Here is a 23,100-nt window from a genome sequence, read left to right as displayed (position 1 = left end):
GAGAGATTGCTCGGCTATCACTTAACTCACAAGGAAAAAACACAAGGTCTCGGCACTATTTATAGGGCCCATGGGCCTCGGATTCTGAAACGACGCATCAATCTCAACCGTTGGATCCAAGAGATCCAACTATCCACAACACTTCTCGCCCGAAAAACCCCTCATTATTGACAGTCACGTCACACTGCCTAGGGTCGCGTCACGCCGCTTGGGGTCACGACATGCCTCAACGAATGGGACAGCCGCACGACCAGGGAGACCGACCGACACCCACCATTGAAGACTCATCGGACATATCTGCCCTCAAGCCTGGGGGGCAAGTGTACCAATATGGGAGAGACTGACACTTGGTCTCCCTGACCGAGACCTACCTGGCTGCCCGAAACCTGGCCGGGACGACCGAGACCTGAGAGACTTGGCCGAGACCATGGAAGCTTGGCCGAGACGAGAGGAATCGCCATGGTCTGCCTGGCCGGCCGACCCATACTACCGTTAGCGCTCAAACCAAGGTCAGTGAAGCTAATTCGTCATTAAGGATTAGGTAATGCAACCCTAAGCGAGAGCCACTCCGCTAATCAGGCCCAATAAGGTAAGCCCATTAAAATAATATAAATTGCAAACATCCCAAGGAGAAAGGTACATCATTTATTATTGTACACATACCTGAGTATCTATCACCCGCTTTACTGACTTGGGCGTCGGAGTGCCTTCCGCAGGTACCCCCCATCCAGTGTTCACCCGAGACCGAGAGCCGAAGGAGAAGCACGGAGACGAGAAGAATCCTAGTTCATCACCCAAAAACTTGCCCGACCGAAGGAAAAAGACGAAGACTTCAATAGTTCTCTAGGTCCCATCTCCCTAGGAGGAACAAAATTCATTTTGATATGGACACCAACTAACTTGGCTCGAACTGGGCCTAAGCCAACTCAACCTGGACGCGGACCAACTCGGCTCGACATCGGCCCAGGTCCAGACGGCTCGAATACAGCCCAGGCCCGGACAACTCAACTACGGCCCGGGCCCAGACGACTCGACATCAGTCCGAGTCCGGATGAATCGACATCAGTCCGGGTCCGCACGACTCGACATCGGCCAGGGCTCGGACGACTTGACATCAGCCCGAGCCCGAACGACTCGACATCGGTCGGGGCCAGCTCGGCTCGACATCGAGTCGGGCCCACTCGTCTCGACATCAGCCTGGGCCCGGACAACTCGACATCGACCCGGGCCCGGACAACTCGACATCAACCCAGACGAATCAACATCGGCCCGAACTAGGACGAATCGACATTGGTCCAGACCCGCTCGACTCGACATCGGCCCGGGCCCGGATGACTTGACATCAGCCCAGGCCCATACGAATCAACATCAACCCAAAATAGAACGAATCGACATTGGCCTAGGCCTGGAGGAATCAACATCGGCCCGGGCCCGCTCGACTCGACATCGGCTTGGGTCCACTCGACTCGACATCGGCCTGGGCTCGCTAGACTCGACATCAGCCCAGGCCCACTCGGCTCGATGTTGGCCTGGGCCGCTCGGCTCGACATCGGCTTGGGACCGCTTGGCTCGACATCGATCCGGGACCGCTCAACTCGACATCAGTCTGGGCCCGGACGACTCGACATCGGCCCGGGCCTGCTCGGCTGGACATCGACCCGGGCCCACTCCATTCGACATCGGTCTGGGCTCGGACAACTCGACATCGGCCCGGGCCGGGATGACTCAACATCGGTTCGGGCTCGCTTGACTCATCATCAGCTAGGGCTCGGACGACTCGAGATCAGTCTTGGCCCGGATGACACGACATCGGCCCGGGCCCGCTCGACTCGACATCGGCCTGGGCCCGTTTGGCTCGATATCGGCCTTGGACCGCTCAACTCGACATCGATCCACAACCCCTCAACTCGACATCGGCCTGGGCCCCGAATGACTCAACATCGGCCCTGGCCAGCTAGACTCGACATCAGCCCTGGCCCGCTAGACTCGATATCAGCCCGAGCCCGCTAAGCTTGACATCGACCTAAACCTGCTCAGCTCGACATCGACCAAGGACCCCTCAACTCCCCGGACGACTCAACATCGGCCCGGGCGACTTGACATCGGCCTGGGCCCGGACGTCTCGACATCGACCTGGGATTGCTCGGCTCAACTTCGGCCCGGGTTTGCTCGGCTCAACTTCGGCCCGGGTTTGCTCGGCTCGACATTGACCTGCTCGACTCGACATGGGTCCGGGCTCGCTTGACTCAACATGGGCCCAGGCCCGCTTGGCTCAAAATGGGCCTGGGCCCGCTCGGCTTGACATCGACCTAGGCTTGCTTGGCTCGACATTTGGCAGGTCCTGCTCGGTTTGACATTGGCCCGGTCCCGCTCGACTGAATATTGGCCTTGGCCCGCTCGGCTCGACATCGACCCGGACCTGATTGGCTCGACATCGGCCTAGGCCCGCTCGGCTCGACATCAGCCCTAGCCTGGTCGTCTGGATATCGGCCCAGCCCGCTCGACTCAATATCGGACCCGACAGACTCAGCTCGACATGGGCCTGGACCGACTCGACTAGACATTGGCATGGGCCAACTCGGCTCGATATCGGCCCCGACCGACTCGGGTTGACTCAATATCAACCACTTAGCTCGACTTGGCCCAGGGTTGACTCGACTCGACTCTGGCCCGAAATGACTTGGCTCAACTTTGCCCCATATTGACTCGATTCGACTTGGGTCCAGACGACTTAGCTCGACATGGTCTTGGGCCGACTTTGCTCAACCTAGGCCTGAATTGTCTTCTCTCAACCTGGATTGGGCCAAGTCAAAATCCAACCCAAAATGCAATTTGGATTATCCAAAAATGTATCCAATCTATATCTAATCCATATCCAATTTAATGGATTAAAACTAATATGAATTTGGATAATTATGGATTGGATTTTGTAATTTGGATTTTCTGCTCACCCTTAGTTAAAGAGTGGTATCTTTCAAGATTAATGCAATATAAACCAATCACCAAATATTTAGGCTCCATATCCAGGTTTACAATAACTAACTCAACAACTATATCACTCTTCTTTTACGCATTATCCAACAATCATCTTTTTAAATAAAAATTTCCACATATGATATGATTTATACCTATTTGAATATTTTTTAAACTTTTTATACAACGGTAAACCTAACCGTTTTGTTTTTAACATTGCAACGATTTCGATAGGAATTGAAGTTAGGGTAAAGAAGATGTAGAGGAGGAAGCACAAAAAAGAATATGAAAGTTGTATTGGACCAGAGCGCTCAAAGCTCAGCACTCGAGGGTCGAACCTCGGCACATGGCGTAGACAGGTCAATTCAACTATTGGGCCAGAATAGCGGGCCATGTAATTGGGCCTCAGATGTATGTATAAGTCCATTTTTGTATAATTAAGGTAGTCCTTCATACATAAGGACTAGGCGGCTGACGAAGGGTAATTATGGACCTAGGGTTGCGCTTAGTGTGCATGGGGTCTAGCTTAAGTAAATACTTTCTTTTAAACCTAAGCCCATGTAGGTTGGGGCATGTAAGGGTTAGGTTGCATGTATGATGAGCAGGAGCGTAGCGCCATGTAGGCCCTTAGATTCTGATACAACTCATGTAGCTATGAAGATGACCAAGGAAGCAAAGACAAAGCACATGATGAAAAATCATCTCAGCGAACAATTCATAACCCTACCAAGGATCACATGGACCTCACCAAAGGAGCTTAGCATAAACCAGCACACCAACTTTTCTTTCTTTTGGTCTTCTTATAAGATACAAATATGTTGTAAATAATTTGGGCTCTCTTTAAGGGTCCAAATAGCAAAGATAGGCTATAATAAGGTGTCTTTAGCATAATAGGGGGTGTAGTTAACATTTTAGCTTGTTCCTAGCCCTTTAGTAATGGATTTTGACCTAGTTTCTAGAAGGACAAACCTAGGGTGCGGGTTTGACGTAGTCAAACCCTAAGGCTGACCCTTTTTTAGTGTTTCCCATCCTACCTTTCATGCTTGTTCTCCAAGGCTCCTTCACCTATAAATAGGAGGTCTACCTCATTATATTTTACGAGTTGAATTTGAATGAAGTAAAGAAACTCTGCACAAATTGTGTGAGCTCTTAGTGAGACTTATGTCCTCTTAGGTTTGAGGTCTTATCTCGAGTGATTTGGGAAGCTCTCAAGTGGCGGCCAACACACTCATCTTGGAGCACATCACACTCCAAGTAGCGTGACATTTCTCACCCACCATCATAAGTTTTCTCATTCCATTTTCCTTCCATTTCTCTATTCCATTTATGTTTTTGTCTCTTAGTTCTCTTATTTGTTGATCTTGGGTTTCACTCATAATTATGAGTATGGTGCATCATTTGGGAGGCCATGACCACCATTGATGTTTACCTTGTGCCCATTTCAATTCCTCAAATTGCATCTCACCCTCACCATATCTTGTTTTTCATTTTTTCCTGTGAAGTGAACCTTCACACTTACTTACCCACTTGGTTAAATTTGTGTCCAATGGGAATCTTCCTTAAGTCCTCACCATTAATTGCTAAAATCTCAACCTTAAGTAAAAGTGTCACCATAAATGAAAACATCTAAAAATTAATTCACATCAGATTCTCCTTCAAGGCCAGCAATAACCAGACTGAGTATGAAGCCCTAGTAGCTGGGATGCTGCTGGCCAAAGAATTGGGCGTTTGAAGTTTGTTGGTAAAAAGTAACTCGTTGCTGGTAACCGGGCAAGTCACAGGGCCAAAGATCCACAACTAGCCTCATACTTGAGGTATGTTACACTTTTAAGGGAAACTTTTTCCACGTTTGAGCTAGTGCATGTTCCAATGGAGTAGAATGCCCGAGCAGACTTGCCGGCCAAATTGGCGAGCTCAGGCAAGGGAGGTCGACATAGGTCAGTTATCCTAGAGACCTTAAAGTCACCCAGGACTACTGCAGATAGAGCAGCAAAGGTCAATCATGTGGAGAACTTGGGGATCAACGTGGTAAAAGGAAATAGGCATCGATCGTTGACACAGGAAACGTTGAGGGTGCTCAAGATAAGCGTTTATGGTTTGTCAGGAGAAGAGTCATTGGAGGTCTTACAACTCGCCGTTGTGGAGACCTAGATGACGCCATACCAGCGCTACCTCGCTGATGGTATGCTTTCAGTGGAGCCCGTAGAGGCAAAGTGGTCAAGAGGAACGCAGGAAGGTATAGCTTGGTGGATGAAAAGTTGCTCCGTCATGGCTACACTCATCATATCCTCACCTGTGTAAGTGGGGATCAGTGTACCCATATCATGGCAGAGCTCCATGAAGGCATTTGTGGAAGCCACGTCGGAGGGCAAGCTCTTCCTTTGAAGGTCGTTAGAGTTGGGTACTATAGGCTAACTATAAGGGAAGACTGCATGAGGTATGCACAACGATGCGAGTAGTGTCAGAAGCATGCTGATTGGCATCATGCACCCCCCGAGGAGTTACGATCAATACATAGCCCCTGGCCTTTCCATACTTGTGGAATATACATCTTGGGTCCTTTCCCCTTGGAGATTCGTCAAATGAAGTATCTCGTGGTGGCGATTGAATACTTCACTAAGTGGATAGAAGCTGAACCAGTTGCTCAGATAACCGCCCACAAGGTTCAGCACTTCGTGTAGAGAAACATTGTCTGCCATTTTGGGATCCCAAGACACTTGGTGTCTGATAATGGTACCAGTTTGCAAGTCAGCAGTTGTGCAAGTTGTGAACGGAGCTCGGGATCAAACAGGTGTTTGCCTCGGTGGAACATCCTCAGACGAATGGTCAGGTCAAGTATGCCAATAGAGTCTTGCTTAGAGGTTTGAAGAGGAGGTTGGAAAAATCTAAGGGGACCTGAGCAAAAGAGGTGCCTCGAATCTTGTGGGCCTACCACACCAGTCCTCAATCCACCACGAAGGAGACACCCTTCAGTTTGGTGTATGGGTTAGATGCCATGATACCCGTAGAGATTCAGGAGAGCTCGTTACGATTCCAGAACTTCGTGATAGAAGAGTTTGACGAAGGGAGGAAGGTAAACCTAGACCTACTCGACGAAGTGTGAGAGCAAGCACGCATCAAAGTTGAAGCTTTGAAGAGAAGGGTGGAGCTGAAGCAAAAGTCCAAGCTGAGACATCGCAGTTTCAGGTCGTCGAGTGGTGGAGGTGCTCAGAAATGGAACCTACAAGCTTGAGACTCTGGAGGGTGTAGCTATACTAGAATGGGACTAATCTCAAGTTTTATTTCAGTTGATATATCTTGTCAATGTTTTATGAAGAATTTGAATATGAAAAAAAATGTTTTGTTCAAGTATGAAAAAAAAAAAAAAAACTCCATTCTTCAATTTTACACAATTCTTCTTTGAATTCTTTAAATAATAATTTCTCTTTTGTTTCGTCAAAATCCTATCGAATTATAAATCTTACTTTTCCCTGCTCCGTTGAAAAAAAAAATTATCCTTTTAATTTTTTTATAATCATTATGATTTCAAAAAGAAAAATCACCATGTTCAATGAGTTTTTCCTTCAATTTTTTTTTATCTTATTAGAAGATAATTTTCGATTATTATAATGACAACAGGGAACAATATTTATAATATCTTAGCTTATCCCCGCTACATTATGGAATGTAAATTTTACCTGGAACAAATTGGAATCTAGTGTAGAAAAGAACACTTTTTGGCCCACTTTTTCATCAGCTTTTCTGTCAATTTTACACTTGTTTGAAAATTTGATTATAAAAATTAAAGACTCGTTTGATATAGAAAGATGGACAAAGTTATTCGTGAGTGAATTTTTTTATATGTAAATATCTACAACACAATTTTTTGTATCAATCTTTCTCTGTATAAATTATTATACAAATAATATTTATCACTTTTTTATTTGCTTACAAACTTTTATACAAACTTCTGAAATTTGAACATCAAGTTGATTCAAATAAATGGTCATTCCTTTTATATCTGCATAAAAAAAAAAATTGAAATTTTCTCCCGAGCCACGTTTATAAACCAGCTATACTATTGGAAAATAATAAAATTGGGCTGAATATATTCTGTAAGAGCTTTCAAGGCTTATTAAAAGACTAAATCCTTTAATATTATGTCATTTCCTGTTAAAATTCTCGTTACATAACCCTTGTTGTTGCTTTTAGCGAATTCGCACAGTTGTCTATTCCATGTAGCTGTCTAATGTAAAAGCAAATTATTTGTAATTAGGAAAACCGGGTTATGAAGCACAAAGGTTAAATTCGTCTTCCAATCTTCAGATTCTACTGTGACTGTACTGTGTTTAAAGCAAAACATTTGATGTAAAACTAGCTTCTTTTGGTTTTTTATTTTTAGTTTTGTATGTTGCAGAAGAATGGACTTGAAAATGATATCAATGGCTGAATGAAAGTGTGGAGAAGATGAAATGAAGAGGGGAAGTAGAGGCTTAGAAGAGGTGTGACCATCTTCTAAGAAGATGCAAGCAAAACACTAATAGAAGTGCAAACTTGAGAGTGAGAATCTGAAAACAAATGAGCTAGCAACTTGAGCTGCATTTCATTATAAATTCAAATCTCCTTTACTAGGGGGCTAGCACTTGTATTTATAGTGCTATGGGCAGTCAGGGTGCAAGTTTTAACCTTAAAAACTCTTCACTCATAGAAGGACAACTGACTCTCTCTAATTGGAGCAAATCCTCTTAAATTAGAGATTGACAAGTGTCCTTCTCTAATTGGAGAGAATCATTTCCATTCCCATGAAGAGAAATGTCATTTTGGCATTTGTGTGAATCCTCTCCATTAAGGAGATACATGTGGACCTTCATGCCTTCCTTGTCACCCCATGCTTTCTATTTGCACTCTAGTAATTTATTTGTGCGCCCTAGATGGTCTAGAGTTGCATTGGGTCCAAGGAGACCGAATTGTAACTCTAACTAGACTACTTTTTTTTCTAATTACACCCTACTCTAATTGGCCCAATACATGGCCCAGGAAAATTGGCCCAAAACATGGCCCAAGACAATGGCCGAAATACAAGCCCAAAATAAAGCCTAACTACTTTCTACAATGTTTATAAAACTAGATAAAAATGGAAGAGTAGACAACATTAATTCTCCCTAAGATGAAAGTCTTCTAAGATCCTTTTTCTGCTTCCAATCTTCTTAGCCAAATGTTGAGATAAGAAGGAATTAAAGACAAAGAAAAAAAGAAAGAGAGGAGAACAAAAGGAAAGATAGAGAAGAGAAAGAAAAGATAGAAAAAGTGATGATGGAAAAGAAAAGTACAAAAAACTCTTTTTCTAGAGTTGAATTAGATATCGATAACATTCTATCTTCTCTAGAAAACCCTTGTGAGGATGTGCTTGAAGAAAAATCTATGTCTGAATTTAAATCAGATATAGATATAAAGGTTTCCTCCATAGAAAATACAGAAGAATGTTTGATTGAAAAGGAAGAAAAGGAAACCAACAAAGAAGAGTCTTCTATGACACCCCTGCAAGCATAGCTTAGAAAGAATCCTTAAAGGGGGATTGCAATACTTTGAACTCTTCTTTTCAATTATATAATGCACATTCTTCTTCAGAAAAATCTAAAAAACCGCACTTTGTGAATTTGCCTAGCTTGGGCAATAAACAACATAAAGTGAACAAAAATATTTTTGAAAAGGGCTCTGTAGTTTTTTTCCAAAACTTTTATAAAAATAAATGGTTTTATTTCTGTTCAGTTTTATGTTGTTTTAATTTTCTTTTAAAAAAAAATTATTTCATGTTTGTTTGATGTTTATGGTAGATTGACATTTGACCCAGGAGGAAAACATCAAATAAACAGAGATTTTTGTCATTAAGCATCATTCATATCTGAGGCAGATCCTTTTCAAGAGGGAGAGAATGATGAAAACCATCTGACCTCAAAACTTTCAGCTAAGAAGATAGACGAAGATCGAGACTTACTAAAGATATTGTAAAGTCTTTTTCTTATTCTTAGCCTTGTAAAAATTATATAGAGTAGTTAGGAAATTTTGGATCTTATATTTTGAGCCAAAGTAGAGAAAGATGTAAATAGAAAAGAAAGTAGGGTGTAAAATAGTAAAAGAGGGATCCAAATAGAAATGTAGGCAAGGAAGACATGATACTCTACATGTCTTCTCTTCAATGGAGATGATTTGTACCAATAAGATGGTGACACTTGTCACACTCTCATTTGAAAGGTTTTGAAAGACTTTCCCCTATAAATAAGAGTCTCTGGACATGATTTGAGTAATAAAATGTTGTCCAATTGAGACACTTTTACTTGTTCAAAGTTCTCTCTAGAGTTGTCTTCTTACTAGACAAATTTCTAGAATCTTTCTAGTAGTGACCTCACTTAGATTCACAATAATATTTTTTATCTCTTCTAAATTTGTACAATTCTTCATACTTGTGCAATAATCTTCATCATCCATAAAAGATATTCAAAACAAAACAATGAAGATCTACAAGTGAAGATACAACCTAGGATTGCATCATTAGTTATATCTTAATTCACATCGTTTTCTACCTACAGCAAACGAAAATAGTTAAATAAAAATGATGATATGGTTAGGCTTTGCTCTACCAAAAATGATTTCACTTTCATTGTATTTTTTACAGTTTCATTTGACGTTTAGAAACTAAGCTACCAAAACCAGTAGTTACCAATAACAGCCTCATTCATAGCGTCCAGACCTGTACCTTAACTACATATATTCAGAGAAGAAAGTAGCAGTCTAACAAATGGTGCGTAAGGAGAACACAACACGTCAAGGTTACAGTGAAATCAATCCTGCATCCACATTACAAACCAGTACATATGCAATTTCTTTACATCATGAAGGAACTAGCATTGATGAATGATCCTTTAAAAGGATCTCTTCTGAACATGTAACTCTGTCAAGTTCTCAAACTTTACTGAAAAAAGAGAGTATATTGCCCTGTTTGGGATCCTTTTTTCCTGCTTTCTTGTTTCCTCCTTTTCCATTAATAGCATTTGAATTGGCTGGTGGCTTCTTAGTTGCCGGAGCACTGGAATTGCAATGAATAAAGTTAGTCATGATCATCAAGCTAAACCTCATTTAAGTAGTAATATTGTGTTTTAAGAAAAAGCAAAATTTGAGTTTAAAAAATATAACCAGATTAAGGGAGGGGGAAGTCTAAAAGTGTTATTGGTGGCTAGAGAGGACAAGCATCTTGTAAGCATGTGCAGTGAATTCCAGGTAAAAAATTACACTACCCATTTGATTCCTGTAAGCAAATCAGTATTTTTTTTCTGTTGTTTGTTTTAAAAGGATGTTGGGTAGAATATGCCTATCTTCTTTAAAAAACGTTTCAAACTCAAAAAGTTAAATTTTCTTTACAATTACTGTTCTCAAATGTTCTAAGTACTGTTCTTGACTGGCGGCTATTATGCTAATAAGCCAGCCAGTGATCCTTTTTTCTGCAATTTGAAAATAACTTGAGTCACTGGTATTTTTTTATGGCAATAAAGTAGCTAAAACTACTACTAGAAGATAGGCCACTGTTCAAAAGGGCCAGTCATGGTTTTAGTTAACTACCTTTTTTCTACTCAAGTTTCTAGAGAACTAGGAAAATGGCCAAGGAAATGAGTACTAATTTACATAGCTATTGTGTTTTACCACCAAAATCCAAACAAACGTTTGAATCCTGGTTTTTGAAAACTACTTTGCTGAAAAAAAACTGAGACCAAAAGCAAACAGTAATGGTCTTAAATTGTTTCCAAAATTTAAATCAAAACCTAGCAATGTCTATTCCCAATATATGGAGGAGCAATGTCCAACAAGCATAAACCTTAAAATGCTTACAGGCCAAGTAACTCAGTCACTATTTTTGACACACAAGTCCTGGAAATATTTTGCATTAAACTTAAAAGAACAGGCTAAAGTACATATTTCAATACATGAAATCTTGTGTCAATGGGCGATGAAGCAGTTCAAAATTACTTAGCAAGCCTCAAAGCAAACTTAATGAGGTAACCCTTTATGCTTCATTGGACAACAAGTGTCATTTTAGCCATTGACGTATAGGCAGTTTCCAGTCATTCATTTCAAATGCATGAAGGATAAGGAAGATTATCACAAACCTATTGGCAGCATTGGTTTTACTGTCAGTATTCTTTGTTGTAACCTTGTCAGGTTTCTTCACTCCTGTCTCCTCCCCTTCCCAGACTACTTCAACTACTGAAGAGATCAAAACAACATTAACAAAAGAAAAATACGAACATATAGCACAAAAGAGCTTTATGTTCAACGAGATTCACCAAACATTTTTAATATGAATCACCCTCAAATCATGCCAGTACAGTGAAAAGTTGATGTTTATAAAGAACTAAGTTCAAAATAGAAGTTCCAAAGTAATCTATTATAGTTGTCATACATAAGCTTGTATGCCATACGGAAAATAAAGAAGCCCATTGAGTAAAAAAAATAGATTTCCAAATGTAAGTACCTTCTCTCCCTCGTTCATCAATCCTGGTTTTCATCACTTTTCTCTTCTTAGGTGAACAAGGATGGGCCTTGTTTACAGTATCCTCATTTACACTAGGTTCAGAAGCACAACTATGCAACTTCTCAGAAGATGATTTGCCAGTATTTGTGCACTTGCTGATAGCTGATACATTATCTCGAAGTGGCAGGTGAGCCTTTTGGTCAGTCCCTCTCTCTTCCTTAACCCTAGATTTATTTTCTTCCTGCGAGTCAAAATTCAAAGTGGTTTTCTCTGACGTGTTTTTGTCATTTTGTCTAGAATCTTGAGATGATTGTTTATTTGGGAAATCAGGTGAAGCTAAACTGACAACATCATCTTCATCTTCATCTGTGAAATCAAAGACAACCCTTCTTTTCCTGTTGGATGACCTTCTGAAGGAGACATTATGATTATCATCATTACCACTGTCACACTCTTCTTCACATGCAGTTTGGGCCTTTTCAGGAGATACTGAAAGAGGCAATAAATATATTGGAGAAACATTGTTAGGTTATTTTGCATTCACCAGGAGAAAAATGAAAATCAAAGCAAATGGAATAAACTGCAATGGAAACCAACCAGCAGGATTTGAAACTGTATTGTTATGTTCTACTAATGGGGTGCAAGGCTTGGGTTTTGCAGATGCACGGCTCCAAAAGCTAGCTAATGAACCTCCAGCAACAGAACCACTTTTATCAGCTGGTACTTTCTTTTTGCTTGTGGGCAAGGGAAGGGCCTTTTCTTTCTGTTCTGCAGGTTTGTTGATGTTATCAAGAGCTACAGTATTCCCTATACCATTGATTTCACTTTTGACTTCCTTTATCCCATTCTGTGGTTTGGCATCAACTTTGTCAATAGAATCACGTGCTATATTTTTAGGAGATTGCTGAACTGTGTTACTCTTTGTTGGTCCCTCACGTACTGCAGATTTTGATAGTGGAGCTGCAGAAACCACTGTCGAGCCATCCACATTCCGTCTTACAAAAGAATTGGAGATCCCACAGAACCTGCAAAGTAAACTAGTTAGCCACAAAGAAACCCACAAGCATAATCTCTATGTAGTAATGAAAATATTACGTCTTATTCATGACTAATATACTGATGCATGCAGGTCTCGTATATAGATATAACTATTTTCATTGACTACATTAGTGACCATTGAAGAGAGTCTGGAAATTAAATCTTGCAGTTAACTTAAAAGTGTTACAACACTAAAAGTGGAACTGCCTGCAGGTTGAAATCTTGGAACAGGCTAACTAATTTCACATCAATGCAAAAGAATTGAAGATAGCCAAATCAAATCACCCCTTTTTACCTAATAAAGAGTCAACATATTTTAATGCCAAAGATTCTCCAACTAAAAAACATATCTGAACCACTTGAAACAAAATCTTCAAGCCAAATTTCAAAGCAACTTTTTCCCCACTTTTAATGAGATAACAAAATCCAAGACATATAGAAGAAAAGAACACTGAGAGGGCAGGGAGTCTTCCTATCAACCAGAACATTCAAATTATCAATGGAAAGACTTCCAATCTTTCTTTATAATCCTAAACTAGTATTGTAGTTCCTGAAAAGTTTTCTTTTTGACAAAGTATATACTAAATAATATCGAGGATGCTAACTCGCTGAGTACTTCCCCTCAAGATTTTCACAGAAACCTTTATTAAATAGTTTCTAGTCTCAAATCAGGTGTACACATACAGAAATACGATTGGCACCAAATCTCTTGTACAATTTTCATATAGAATCAGAATAGTTAACGGAAAAGTATTCCAACTAATATCAAGACTTGCTTGCTTGACATTTTTTCCAAGCAACGTCTCAACCTCCATTTTTCTGCCCTTTGTTTCAGTAAAAAATATTGTATTTCTTAAGGAAAATAAATTATTGTGACCTGCTATAGCTATAAATGATAAGATTGATGCTCGAATCTTAAACCATCCAATATCATTTAACAGACCTTATATTCTACCCTTACTGACCCATTAATCTGAAAATAATGACACAACCAATCTAAACTAAAAGATTTTTTTATCCATAAACAGATCTATTTGATGTTTTAAATACTAATGCCAAACATCATACACAATTTCTTCAATCGACCCAGAAATAACTTGGAAACATCTTCATGTTGTAATGCACATAAACATATGTAGAAGATTCAATGAACTGAAATCACTAACTAACTCCAAACAGTTTAAAACTTTCACAATGTACACTTTCCATCACACAAACAAATTACATAGACATTCTGAAGTACCTATTATCCCTCAAACAATTGTCAACAGAGGATGGCTGCTTGAAGAGCTCCTCTGCTTGAATAAATTCAGCATCCCAAAGCGAAGCTGGGTCCTTTGGAATGCTAGCTTGCACACTATATACCTGAACTGAGCAATCCCCATCAAATTCTTGTTGGGCTTCTGCATAAAAAGTCGGAAGCAGTTTCATGCTACCCATATTATTTCTGTATGTAAGCAACTTCATATCAAAGAATTACTGGCAAAATTTTTGGAAACCCATTCAATAACAATGTTTGTCAAAATGTAAAACTAAATAGATTAACTGAAATGCACACATCATACAGAAAGTGAAACTTCCTGATTAGGGAATCTTCCAATGTACACAAACTGTTCATACAAGATAGCTAAGTCAGCAACACTTCAATTTGAGCATGTCCAAGTTTCAGATCAGATAATTACAAAACACGAAAAATACAGGCTTTGTAAAATGAGATACTAAATCAGAACTGCTATTTCACTCGAAAAACAGATATCTTCCAGTTCTGTTTGTTCTAAACTTAGCAATGAATGCTGGATACTGATTCTGTTTGGCAGGAGACTGAACTGCCCAAACAGACTTTACAAGTAAATATTAGAAGAAAGAACAAGAGGGAAGATTAGTGGGAAATCCAAAGTGAAAGGAGAGTGCTCCTTTGGGTACACTTGTGTACATTCTTTTGCTTGTTCCATACACATTTTTTCTCATAATTTGTTCTTGGAAATAATTATTTCCTTTTCTGAAGATAGGATCCTAACAGTTTCCATTAAATTAAATGAATAAGCACAAACTACACAGTGACTCAACTATGAATAAAATACACTAATCTTTTTCTGGATTTCCCATAGGTATCTCTTTTGGAGGAAATTTTGTTCGGTGCCAAGAGCAAACACTACTCTAGATCAGCCAATTTCTAATCATTGTTATTATTTTCACACAAAAAAAAAATACCAAAGTACCTGCAAGCTTTGGCCCAGTAACAAGCCTTATGTGGTAAATAGGATCCTTGCTCTTTAACCAACCAGACAAAGCATACACCATCTCCAACCCACCCTCATGCTTTTGCACAAACTCCTGAAGGATCCTATACATACAACAAAATTTGCAATTATTCATTAAACCATAACATAAAACAGAAACTAAACAGCAAGTCTAAGAGTAAAGCTTTTCACCAATTTCTTTTCAACAAACGCCTACCTCTTCGCTTCATCGGACGATACCATATAATTGCGACTCAACCATTTGTACGAAACCTGAAAGAGAAAACAACGCCATACGAGACCAATTATTTGGCTTGAAAAGAAGGGAATATTCCGACCAAAATGTCCGAAATTCAAGTGTAGAGAAAAAAACAAAAAATTACGCTGCCAAATAAAAGTAACAAATAACGGAGAATCGAATGTATGAAGTTGCGAGAGAGAGAGAGAGAGAGAGAGAGAGAGAGAGAGAGAGAGAGAAGTGTACCACTTGAAGTTTATCGCCGACGAGAGATTGGATCTCGTGCATGAAGTTTAGAGTTTTGCTCTGCGCCATGGGAAGTGAAAAATGAGAAGATTAGAGCTAGGGCTTTTTGTTCTTATTTCCCCCGTTTCGTTTTCCCGCCAATGTATCTCTCAGAATGAGATGAGAGATAACTCACAAATCACAATCAAAATCAGCACTCCTCATAAGTCTAGTTTGTTATTATTTAAAAACCTAACTTAAATTTAGTCACAAAATAATTAATTTATTTTCTAAAATTATGTAATATTAAGTTAGTTACTAAATTTAATAAATTAAGATTCTTAAAACTATTTTTTTATTTTTCACATCCTCCTTCATCTTAGATAATATTACATGTTATTTTAAAATATAATTTAAATTTTGTTTGCTATGGGAGGAAGGTAAGAAATAAATGGCATTTTGTTGATAAGATAAAAGGGAACAAATATAAAAATAGAAATTAATTTAATTTATTAATTTATTACTTTCAAAAGCTAATTTAAAATCGCCAGGACCAAATCCACTCCAACTTTATTCGCCTCGTGCAGGATAATAATTGATAGTTCTCATATTTTTATTTACAATGAATAAGGTATCCATTTTTATATATATATGTGAGTTGTGATAGAGAAAAAAGTGCTTGAAACACTGTTAACATCTTATTGCGTATTCAAACTCATTTATTTATGTTACAATCAAATACATTCCTTTAAATAATACACTTTCTTCTCTTAAACATCACTCTTTATTCCCCATTAGGTGTCTTCCAAAATCCAAAATGCAATGCTTTGCACACCCTTTATGGTGCATGTGCCAAATCATTCTGCAATGCAAATTTATACTTTTGGCCCGAGAAAATAGTCCTAAAAGCTCTACAAGTCATCTTCAACAGAAAATAGTCTAAAAAAAAGTTAGCAATTTTCGCTACAAGCCATCTTCTGCCATGTATTAATTCTAGCAGCGGCGAAGGCTAAACACCTGTTAATAATAGGATGCAAAGCATGAATGAGCATAGCTCTTGGAACAATGTTAAGCATTTTACTCTCATTACTCTGCATCAATAATGATATTTGCTCGTGCATACAATATATTTTCCAGCATTTAGGCTTGAGCAAATAAATAAACTTCATCATATCCTTTCCTACAAGAAGCATAAACACATCATCATCAGTAACTTCACATATAGACAAATTGATGTCAAAGTTTTAAAGGCATACCCAGCTTTCCCACCATAAGTGGGACTGTAATTGTAAACGAGATTGTCTAGCACTTCTTGAGTAAATGGTCTGTTTATGGATTTCCTTGCTTCACTGGCTCCACACATGTGAAAGTGGAAAAATGTTAGCCACTGGTAAGTTCACAAAGACAGAAAAAAGCTCAATCATTTCATTATTCGTAGGTAGCAACGACCAAGAGTGTCTTAAAAATTATTTTCTGAAATGTAGTTTAGTTGGGATTTGCAATAAGTAGCTATTAGGGTGATGAGACTATAAGGGTAATCATAAAAGCTTTCACTCCACTAGAATGGGTTAGATAATAGATACCTAGTGCTTATTGCATCATATTTCACACCAATATAAGCGGTAAGCAAAGATTGCTTCATTCTGTATATTCACAACTCTGGATAACTGATTAAACTTTTTAGATAGCCAGTTTTCAAATAATCATCTACAAGTGTTGCTGCACGAGGAGGAAGTAACGAACGACAATGTTATCACATTGAGCACTGACCTGACCAAAAAATTTGCAACATGCTGAGTTATCTGAACGGCATCCTCCGTGTGTGGAATTCTTGGTGAACCCCATTCAAAGGCATTTTTCTGCAGCATCATTTATGAAGGACATTACAAAGCTGAAATAGGAGTTTTGAATAATATTTAGGATAAGAAATGAAATTCACGATACTGCAACAGAAAACTTATCAATCACCTCTGGATGCCATTGGAAGCCAGTCACAGGATAGTTTCGTGAACGTACAGTGGAAACATAAACCTAGAAGAATTACACAGGCTATTAGATTTCTTTTACGAGGGAAGCCAATTAAATGCCATGATTATGCCAAAAGATTTATTTGTACCATCATTACTTCTAAAGATAGGATATAACATTGAGTACCTTGTCATCTTCATCCGAGCAAGTTGTCAAGATCTCGAAAAAACTAGATAACTTACGATTATCCAGAAGCTTTCCAGGAGAAATACCATACTACACATGTGAAATCAGATAAAAAATTACATTACCGAATTTCAAACATCTAGGTTTAGCATTTCTCAAATCAATTTTATCTGAAAATCCGGACCAAACATTTCATTTTGCCTATGGTCAGGTTGGTTAGAGTAAAATACTATAATTGAAGACAATTAAATTGTTGTCAGATCATAAAAATCAGTAAAGCCTCATGCTGAAGAATAATTTATTGACTATATAAACTCACACGATGGTTCTGCATGACAAGACAATCTGTAGTCATCTTCCTTAACAACTCTGGAGGAAATCTGCAGTAAAGAGAAAGTGTCAAAGTGATTATTACATATTTATTCTATGACAAATGCTTAATCTATAAATTTAACACTTTAAGATACACCACCATCATTTTGTAGAGGAAGAAAAAAATCATTAATGGACAGAGACTAAACAAGTCTGGAGGCAATCTTCAGGAACGAGAGAAATTCCTATATGGTGTCACTGCTCATCTTCTGCCTTCTCTTCCTGTCTCTCTCTTGCTCCCTCCTCTCAGTTTTAGTTATCCCTTGGTTCTCCATATTCATTCCTTTCATCAATTTTTGTTTTTGTTTTTAGATAAACAAAGATACGTAGTACAATACATTTACTTTGTCACTGTCATCTTCTCATGTTCCACTGCTTGTGAAAGAAAAGACCAAAAACTATCAGGAATGCGGTGATGCTTTATAAGGCAAGAACTGATTAGGCTTTTCACTAATGAACTTTAGAATTTCATAGTATAAAAACCTCTAGCTACAGTAGCATCCATCTTTGCCTTAAAGCCTTTTTTGCATTTGACTACAGAAATGTGCTGTCCAAGAGAAAGTAGTCTTACAAATTGGACAAACTTGATAGGGTACAAAGCAATCAGTGACGAAAGTAATGAGGTAAGGAATTCAAAATGTAAATTCAAATTTACATTAGTAAGAATGAATAAAATGAACAACATATATAGAGAAAGGACTACGAAACTTTTGTCTTAAAGTTTTAAGTTTGACGCGTGTTTTGATATCTTATACAGATTTATTCATGGTTCTGTTAGATCCGTGTCAATACAAGAAAATTTCAATCTCAAAATGAAAGTAGGTTTGATATATTCTCTCAGTGAAAGAGATAAAACAAAGATATGGAAATAACATTTTTTATTTTTATATATAAACAAAATTCATTTATGGTGAAGAAATGTACAAGAAATTTGAAAGAGAGATATTTTATGTAGAAAAAAATTGCTAAATGTTCTGGTTCAAGGAGTCTCTGATTATTTGTTTATCACTAATATCAGTGCACTTGTATCACTAATATCAGTGCACTTGTATGACCAAATACAAATGACTTTTTTCTAGGATTTTTTATCAAAAAGTCTCTACTCCTTTCTTTCTTTCTCTTATTTGTACCCAAAATGGCCGATGTAACATTCATAACTAACTCCCATAGAGTTTGACTTATGTTGTGGGAATTCCGTCAAGAATATAAGTTAGTTGCATGTTGTGAGTGGTTAGGAGGAATCATCCTACGACCGACTTAATGTTATCACGGCATTCATACAAATGCCGACTATCTTGAATTACCCTTACAGGCAATACCCGAGTGTCCACACCTCCTCAAGAAATCGAACAGGATAAGACGGTACACAATTTCCAATCTCAAGTCGAGTAAGCGAAGAGACTTCAACTGTCATCGGACAACTCCTATGAGAGATATCCGAATACCTCTATGTCAGATACGTCATGATAGAACGGTTAAAAAAACACTGATTTAGATCAAATATCAATGAAACAAAATTGTCCAATCCTCTACATAAGTTCTTAAGGTGACCTCACTTTTCCCTAACAGTAGATGGTCAACCAATTACCTTCTGTGAAGGCTCTGTATTTATCTTTCCTTCACTAACATAATGATAATTTTCTCTTTTTGAGCTTTTCTAAAATTTTGTTCGGCCCAACTTCTTTTAAAGAGAATACATGCCTAAAAATATTGGCCTAGTGCTACCTAAGTTCAAAGCTCAGTTCGCAACTTCATGATATGTCCATTTAGGGATCAAAGTGCAACTTCAGAAAAACACTATTAGCATAAATTGTTCACCTTTGAAAAAGACTTTCTTCGATATTTGCACTCTCCACAAATTGAATAGTACTTGCTTGATTTGAGGCAGTAAACTCTTCAAGAATATTATTGTCCTATTGTAAGGGAGAGAAACAAATAAGTAAAACTTGAAAAGAAACGAACAAAGATAATAGAACTAGAATAATACATTGTCAAAAAGTTCTCAATTCATCTCACGCTCTCAACACTCCATGAATATTGTTAAAATTGTTTAACATAGAATCAACAAATAAAATTTGCCAAATCGATATAACAGAAAAAATTTCAACTGTGCGTGTGGTGAATTTGAAATCCAAGAGAAATTATTAATGACAATGTTCGCAGTAGAATGCAACATGGTAAGATAACATAAATACTGTATTCACTTGAAGCAAATAATGCAGAAAATTATACTATGGTTCCTAAAAGTCATTCAACATAAAACTTAAAATACTAACAAGTGACAAGTACCGGATTTATCTGCAGATATTTCCTCTTGGGAAAAGAAGCTTACCTCACTTATGATCATCGTTATGAGTTCAAAACCTAAGCAAACTGCATATAATGGGAAATGATCTCCAGCATCATTTTTCTCTAAAATTTTCTGCAGAGAAAAAGATAACTTGATGCATAAAGTTCTAAAATTGAAAAAGTACATGTCTTACTAAAGCAATCCTCAACATCTCGAAAACAAATTTATCAAACAAAAAGTACAAATAAAATACATGCTAACAAGCAGCTAAGAAACTAACTATCCATTCCTCAGTAATCATACACCGATTATTCACATTCCAAATTCTACAAGTCTCAATTTTACTCAGATGCAAAGAGAATTTCCAACAAATACATATTTGTTAATTAAAAAAGAAACAAGTCACTCTGACATCTGCATCCATCACCCACATAATGAGCATTAGAAAAAGATAAACAGATACCTTAAATATTTTCGTAACAGTTTCAAAATATAAACCATTTTTAGCCCATCCACCAGTGAAGAGAACTCCATTTACCAATTCGAGTTTCTGCAAATGAGAGCAAAACATCACAAACATTTCTACATTGTTAGTGAAAGAAATAGGGGTAATGTTGCATACATCTATAACAATTTTTCTTTTCTTTCCCATGTTTGCAATTTCATACCATACTTAAAAATAGGAAGAAAATGTAAGTTGGCAGGTTTTTTTCTTGCCACAGAGAAGAGAAATGAAAGAAAAGAAAATGGACACATAAAAAGGACCGAAAAGATTAGTAAGATTTTTATTTCCTTTGCACGCTATTTTTTTAAATCCTCAAAATATCTTCTTATTCTTATTCTGAATTTTATTATCATGTTACTTTACTAATCCTATTATGACATTGACTTAATATAGTTCATTTGTTTGAGAAGTGTCTAAACCTCTTATTGTGATAAATTTTTTTAAATAGAAAATGCCTTTAAGACAGATTAATACTAGATCGTTAATTAATTATGAAATAGGCAACAAAGTTATTTAGCCTTGCATAAGCATGGCATTTACCCAATAATTTGTTTTTGATACAAACACATAGAAAAATTTTCCCAGCTCCATTTATTAATAAAGAAACTATACACATGATTTTGTATAGTTTAAATAAATTTTAATCAATAAAAAAACAGTACATTAAAAGTAGTTGTTAAAGACAGTATATTTCTGACGGTCCTTGTTATTAATTATTTACAATAAATAGTAAGGAGTGTTAATAACACTTATTTTTCATAAATTCTTTCTACTAAACTTTTTATTATTTGTTAAAATTTATTACAAACTTATAAGTCTGATTTATTAAATACACACAAATATGGGTAACTTTTAAGAATTTCACCCAATACCAAAAAATGTGTTGTCTTACTCACAATATTCATATATTATTATTATTGTTATCATCTTTATTAATTTAATCTTCAATCCTTTTAAATTTTTTCTTAATTATAACAAAGGCTCGCTTACAAATGTTCTTTTCAATCTGAATAAAAACAAAAAATAACAAGCTCAAATTAATTAAAAAAAAGTTGGTTAACATCGTATAATATACCGATCTTATTTGAAAATAAACATTTTCTTAAGAAATTTTTGTTTCAAACTTAATATCAAGAATAATTTAACAATAATTAAGGAAAAATATATGTATAAACTTGAGTACTATCCTGAAAGGAATAGTTATAAAAAAAAAGTGAGTGAATTTGTTGGTTAGGTTTTAAAGCGGTAAAAGTAACGACGATCAGCTTTTACCTTCAGAAGCTTCTCCGGCGGCTCGTTGTAGATGAGGGGAACAACTCGGGCTCCGGCGGCCTCCACGAACTTCACGTAGGAGGCGGCGATGTAGGAGACGCCGGTTTCATTGCTAAGGCGGCCGGAGGCGCCGTCTCCGGGGTGGCTGACGATTCCGATGACCGGCTGGTAGTAGAGATTTGGATCGGGAGCGGGGCAACTGGTCGTCGAGACACGGCGGAGTTGACTCGGGAGGACGATCTCCGAGCGGACACCGGCGGAGGGAAGAGGGCAGAGGGAGAAAGCGAGGAGGAAGAGGACCCAAACGGCGCCGCTTGACATGTTGGAGAAGTGAGTGAAGTGAGAAAAATGAAAATGTATTTATCTACGGAATACTCACGATGATAATAGGAACTCACTATTAAACTTTATTTAGTTGATGATTTTATTGTTTATTAAGTTAAATCAAAGGACCAGATTCGTGCGATTTTTTAATTATTGTAGATGATGTTGTTCAAGATCGGATTGATGTAGCATTTGGGGAGCGGAGAAGATGGTGAATTTGGTGGGGTCCACTTTGCAGTCTTCATGCCAATGGGAATGATCATACACTAACCAATGAGTTCTCTCTGCAACTCCTCTGAACAAAAGGTGTAATAAGGTTTATTCCTTCCCAATGGTTGGGAGTTTTTAATAAAATATATTTGTAAAATGGAATTAAAATTATTTTTAATTTAATTGTGTTTTCAGTGAATACTATTTTTCTTTAGTTTCATTATAGTAAGATTATTTATATGCCACGATACCCATAAAATTGATCCTGATGGACAATTTAAACGATATATTACGGTAAAATAAAATAGGTAAGTCAGGTAAACATGGAAACGGTTCACCTATTTTTATAATATTTTTTTATTTACATAATGATAATGATGGCAAATTTTATGAAGATCTTCTTGAATCATGTAAGATATGGTGCGAAAGCTATGTATGAGTGTGTGCAAGATCCTCCTAAGAGTGGTGTTGATCTTGAAGGTGCATGAGGTATATGAATATTGGGAGGTTCGGTCAGTCCAAGGAGAGGTGAAGGATGTGAAGTTTAGAGCCTAGAGTTCTAGGGAGAAGCAAAGCTTGGCACAAAATGGCAGCATAACTTTACTCACAATAAACTTGAAAATACAAGGTGTAGGCTCCTTCTTTTATATGCTAAGGAGACCCATAATGCAACCCTAATACTAGCCAAATGAAATGTAAATGTGAAGCACATGGGTGCACACGGCACATGGGTGCACAAATGAGCACATGGGGAGG

The 23,100-nt window shown here is 37.9% G+C and overlaps 2 protein-coding genes across 2 annotated transcripts; both read right to left on the bottom strand.

The window, feature by feature from the left end:
- Window positions 1–9,666: 9,666 nt before the first annotated feature.
- POLD3 (DNA-directed DNA polymerase) lies at window positions 9,667–15,437 on the bottom strand. Its single transcript, XM_068643694.2, has 8 exons — window positions 15,239–15,437; window positions 14,972–15,027; window positions 14,734–14,858; window positions 13,758–13,917; window positions 12,074–12,501; window positions 11,477–11,965; window positions 11,112–11,208; window positions 9,667–10,036 (listed from the first exon to the last, which is right to left on the bottom strand). Exons 1-8 carry the CDS (start codon window positions 15,305–15,307, stop codon window positions 9,913–9,915), a joined length of 1,548 nt encoding a protein of 515 aa, XP_068499795.1. The 5' UTR covers window positions 15,308–15,437; the 3' UTR covers window positions 9,667–9,912.
- A 459-nt stretch (window positions 15,438–15,896) lies between these two features.
- Window positions 15,897–22,471, bottom strand: LOC137835267 (gamma-glutamyl hydrolase 2). The gene is made up of 10 exons (XM_068643695.2): window positions 21,811–22,471; window positions 20,497–20,583; window positions 20,076–20,165; window positions 19,562–19,656; window positions 17,691–17,751; window positions 17,372–17,461; window positions 17,186–17,248; window positions 16,988–17,076; window positions 16,474–16,566; window positions 15,897–16,397 (listed from the first exon to the last, which is right to left on the bottom strand). Exons 1-10 carry the CDS (start codon window positions 22,129–22,131, stop codon window positions 16,358–16,360), a joined length of 1,029 nt encoding a protein of 342 aa, XP_068499796.1. The 5' UTR covers window positions 22,132–22,471; the 3' UTR covers window positions 15,897–16,357.
- Window positions 22,472–23,100: the final 629 nt, after the last annotated feature.

This window comes from Phaseolus vulgaris, chromosome 5, assembly GCF_051622355.1.
Source record: "Phaseolus vulgaris cultivar YP4 chromosome 5, ASM5162235v1, whole genome shotgun sequence".
In the NCBI taxonomy this organism is placed as follows: Eukaryota; Viridiplantae; Streptophyta; class Magnoliopsida; order Fabales; family Fabaceae; genus Phaseolus; species Phaseolus vulgaris.
This window is presented reverse-complemented; position numbering and strand designations above follow the sequence as displayed.

Excerpts from the sequence above, each read along its gene's own strand:
- POLD3 (XM_068643694.2), bottom strand. The coding sequence starts at position 15,307 with ATGGCGCAGAGCAAAACTCTAAACTTCATGCACGAGATCCAATCTCTC. Across the intron at positions 15,028-15,238 it reads TCGGCGATAAACTTCAAGTG|GTTTCGTACAAATGGTTGAG; the intron begins GTACACTTCTCT and ends TTTCTCTTTCAG. Across the intron at positions 13,918-14,733 it reads TACTGGGCCAAAGCTTGCAG|AAGCCCAACAAGAATTTGAT; the intron begins GTACTTTGGTAT and ends CTTTTTATGCAG.
- LOC137835267 (XM_068643695.2), bottom strand. The coding sequence starts at position 22,131 with ATGTCAAGCGGCGCCGTTTGGGTCCTCTTCCTCCTCGCTTTCTCCCTC. Across the intron at positions 19,657-20,075 it reads TAACGATGATCATAAGTGAG|GACAATAATATTCTTGAAGA; the intron begins GTAAGCTTCTTT and ends CCCTTACAATAG. Across the intron at positions 16,398-16,473 it reads ACTTATGGTGGGAAAGCTGG|GAAAGGATATGATGAAGTTT; the intron begins GTATGCCTTTAA and ends TGCTTCTTGTAG.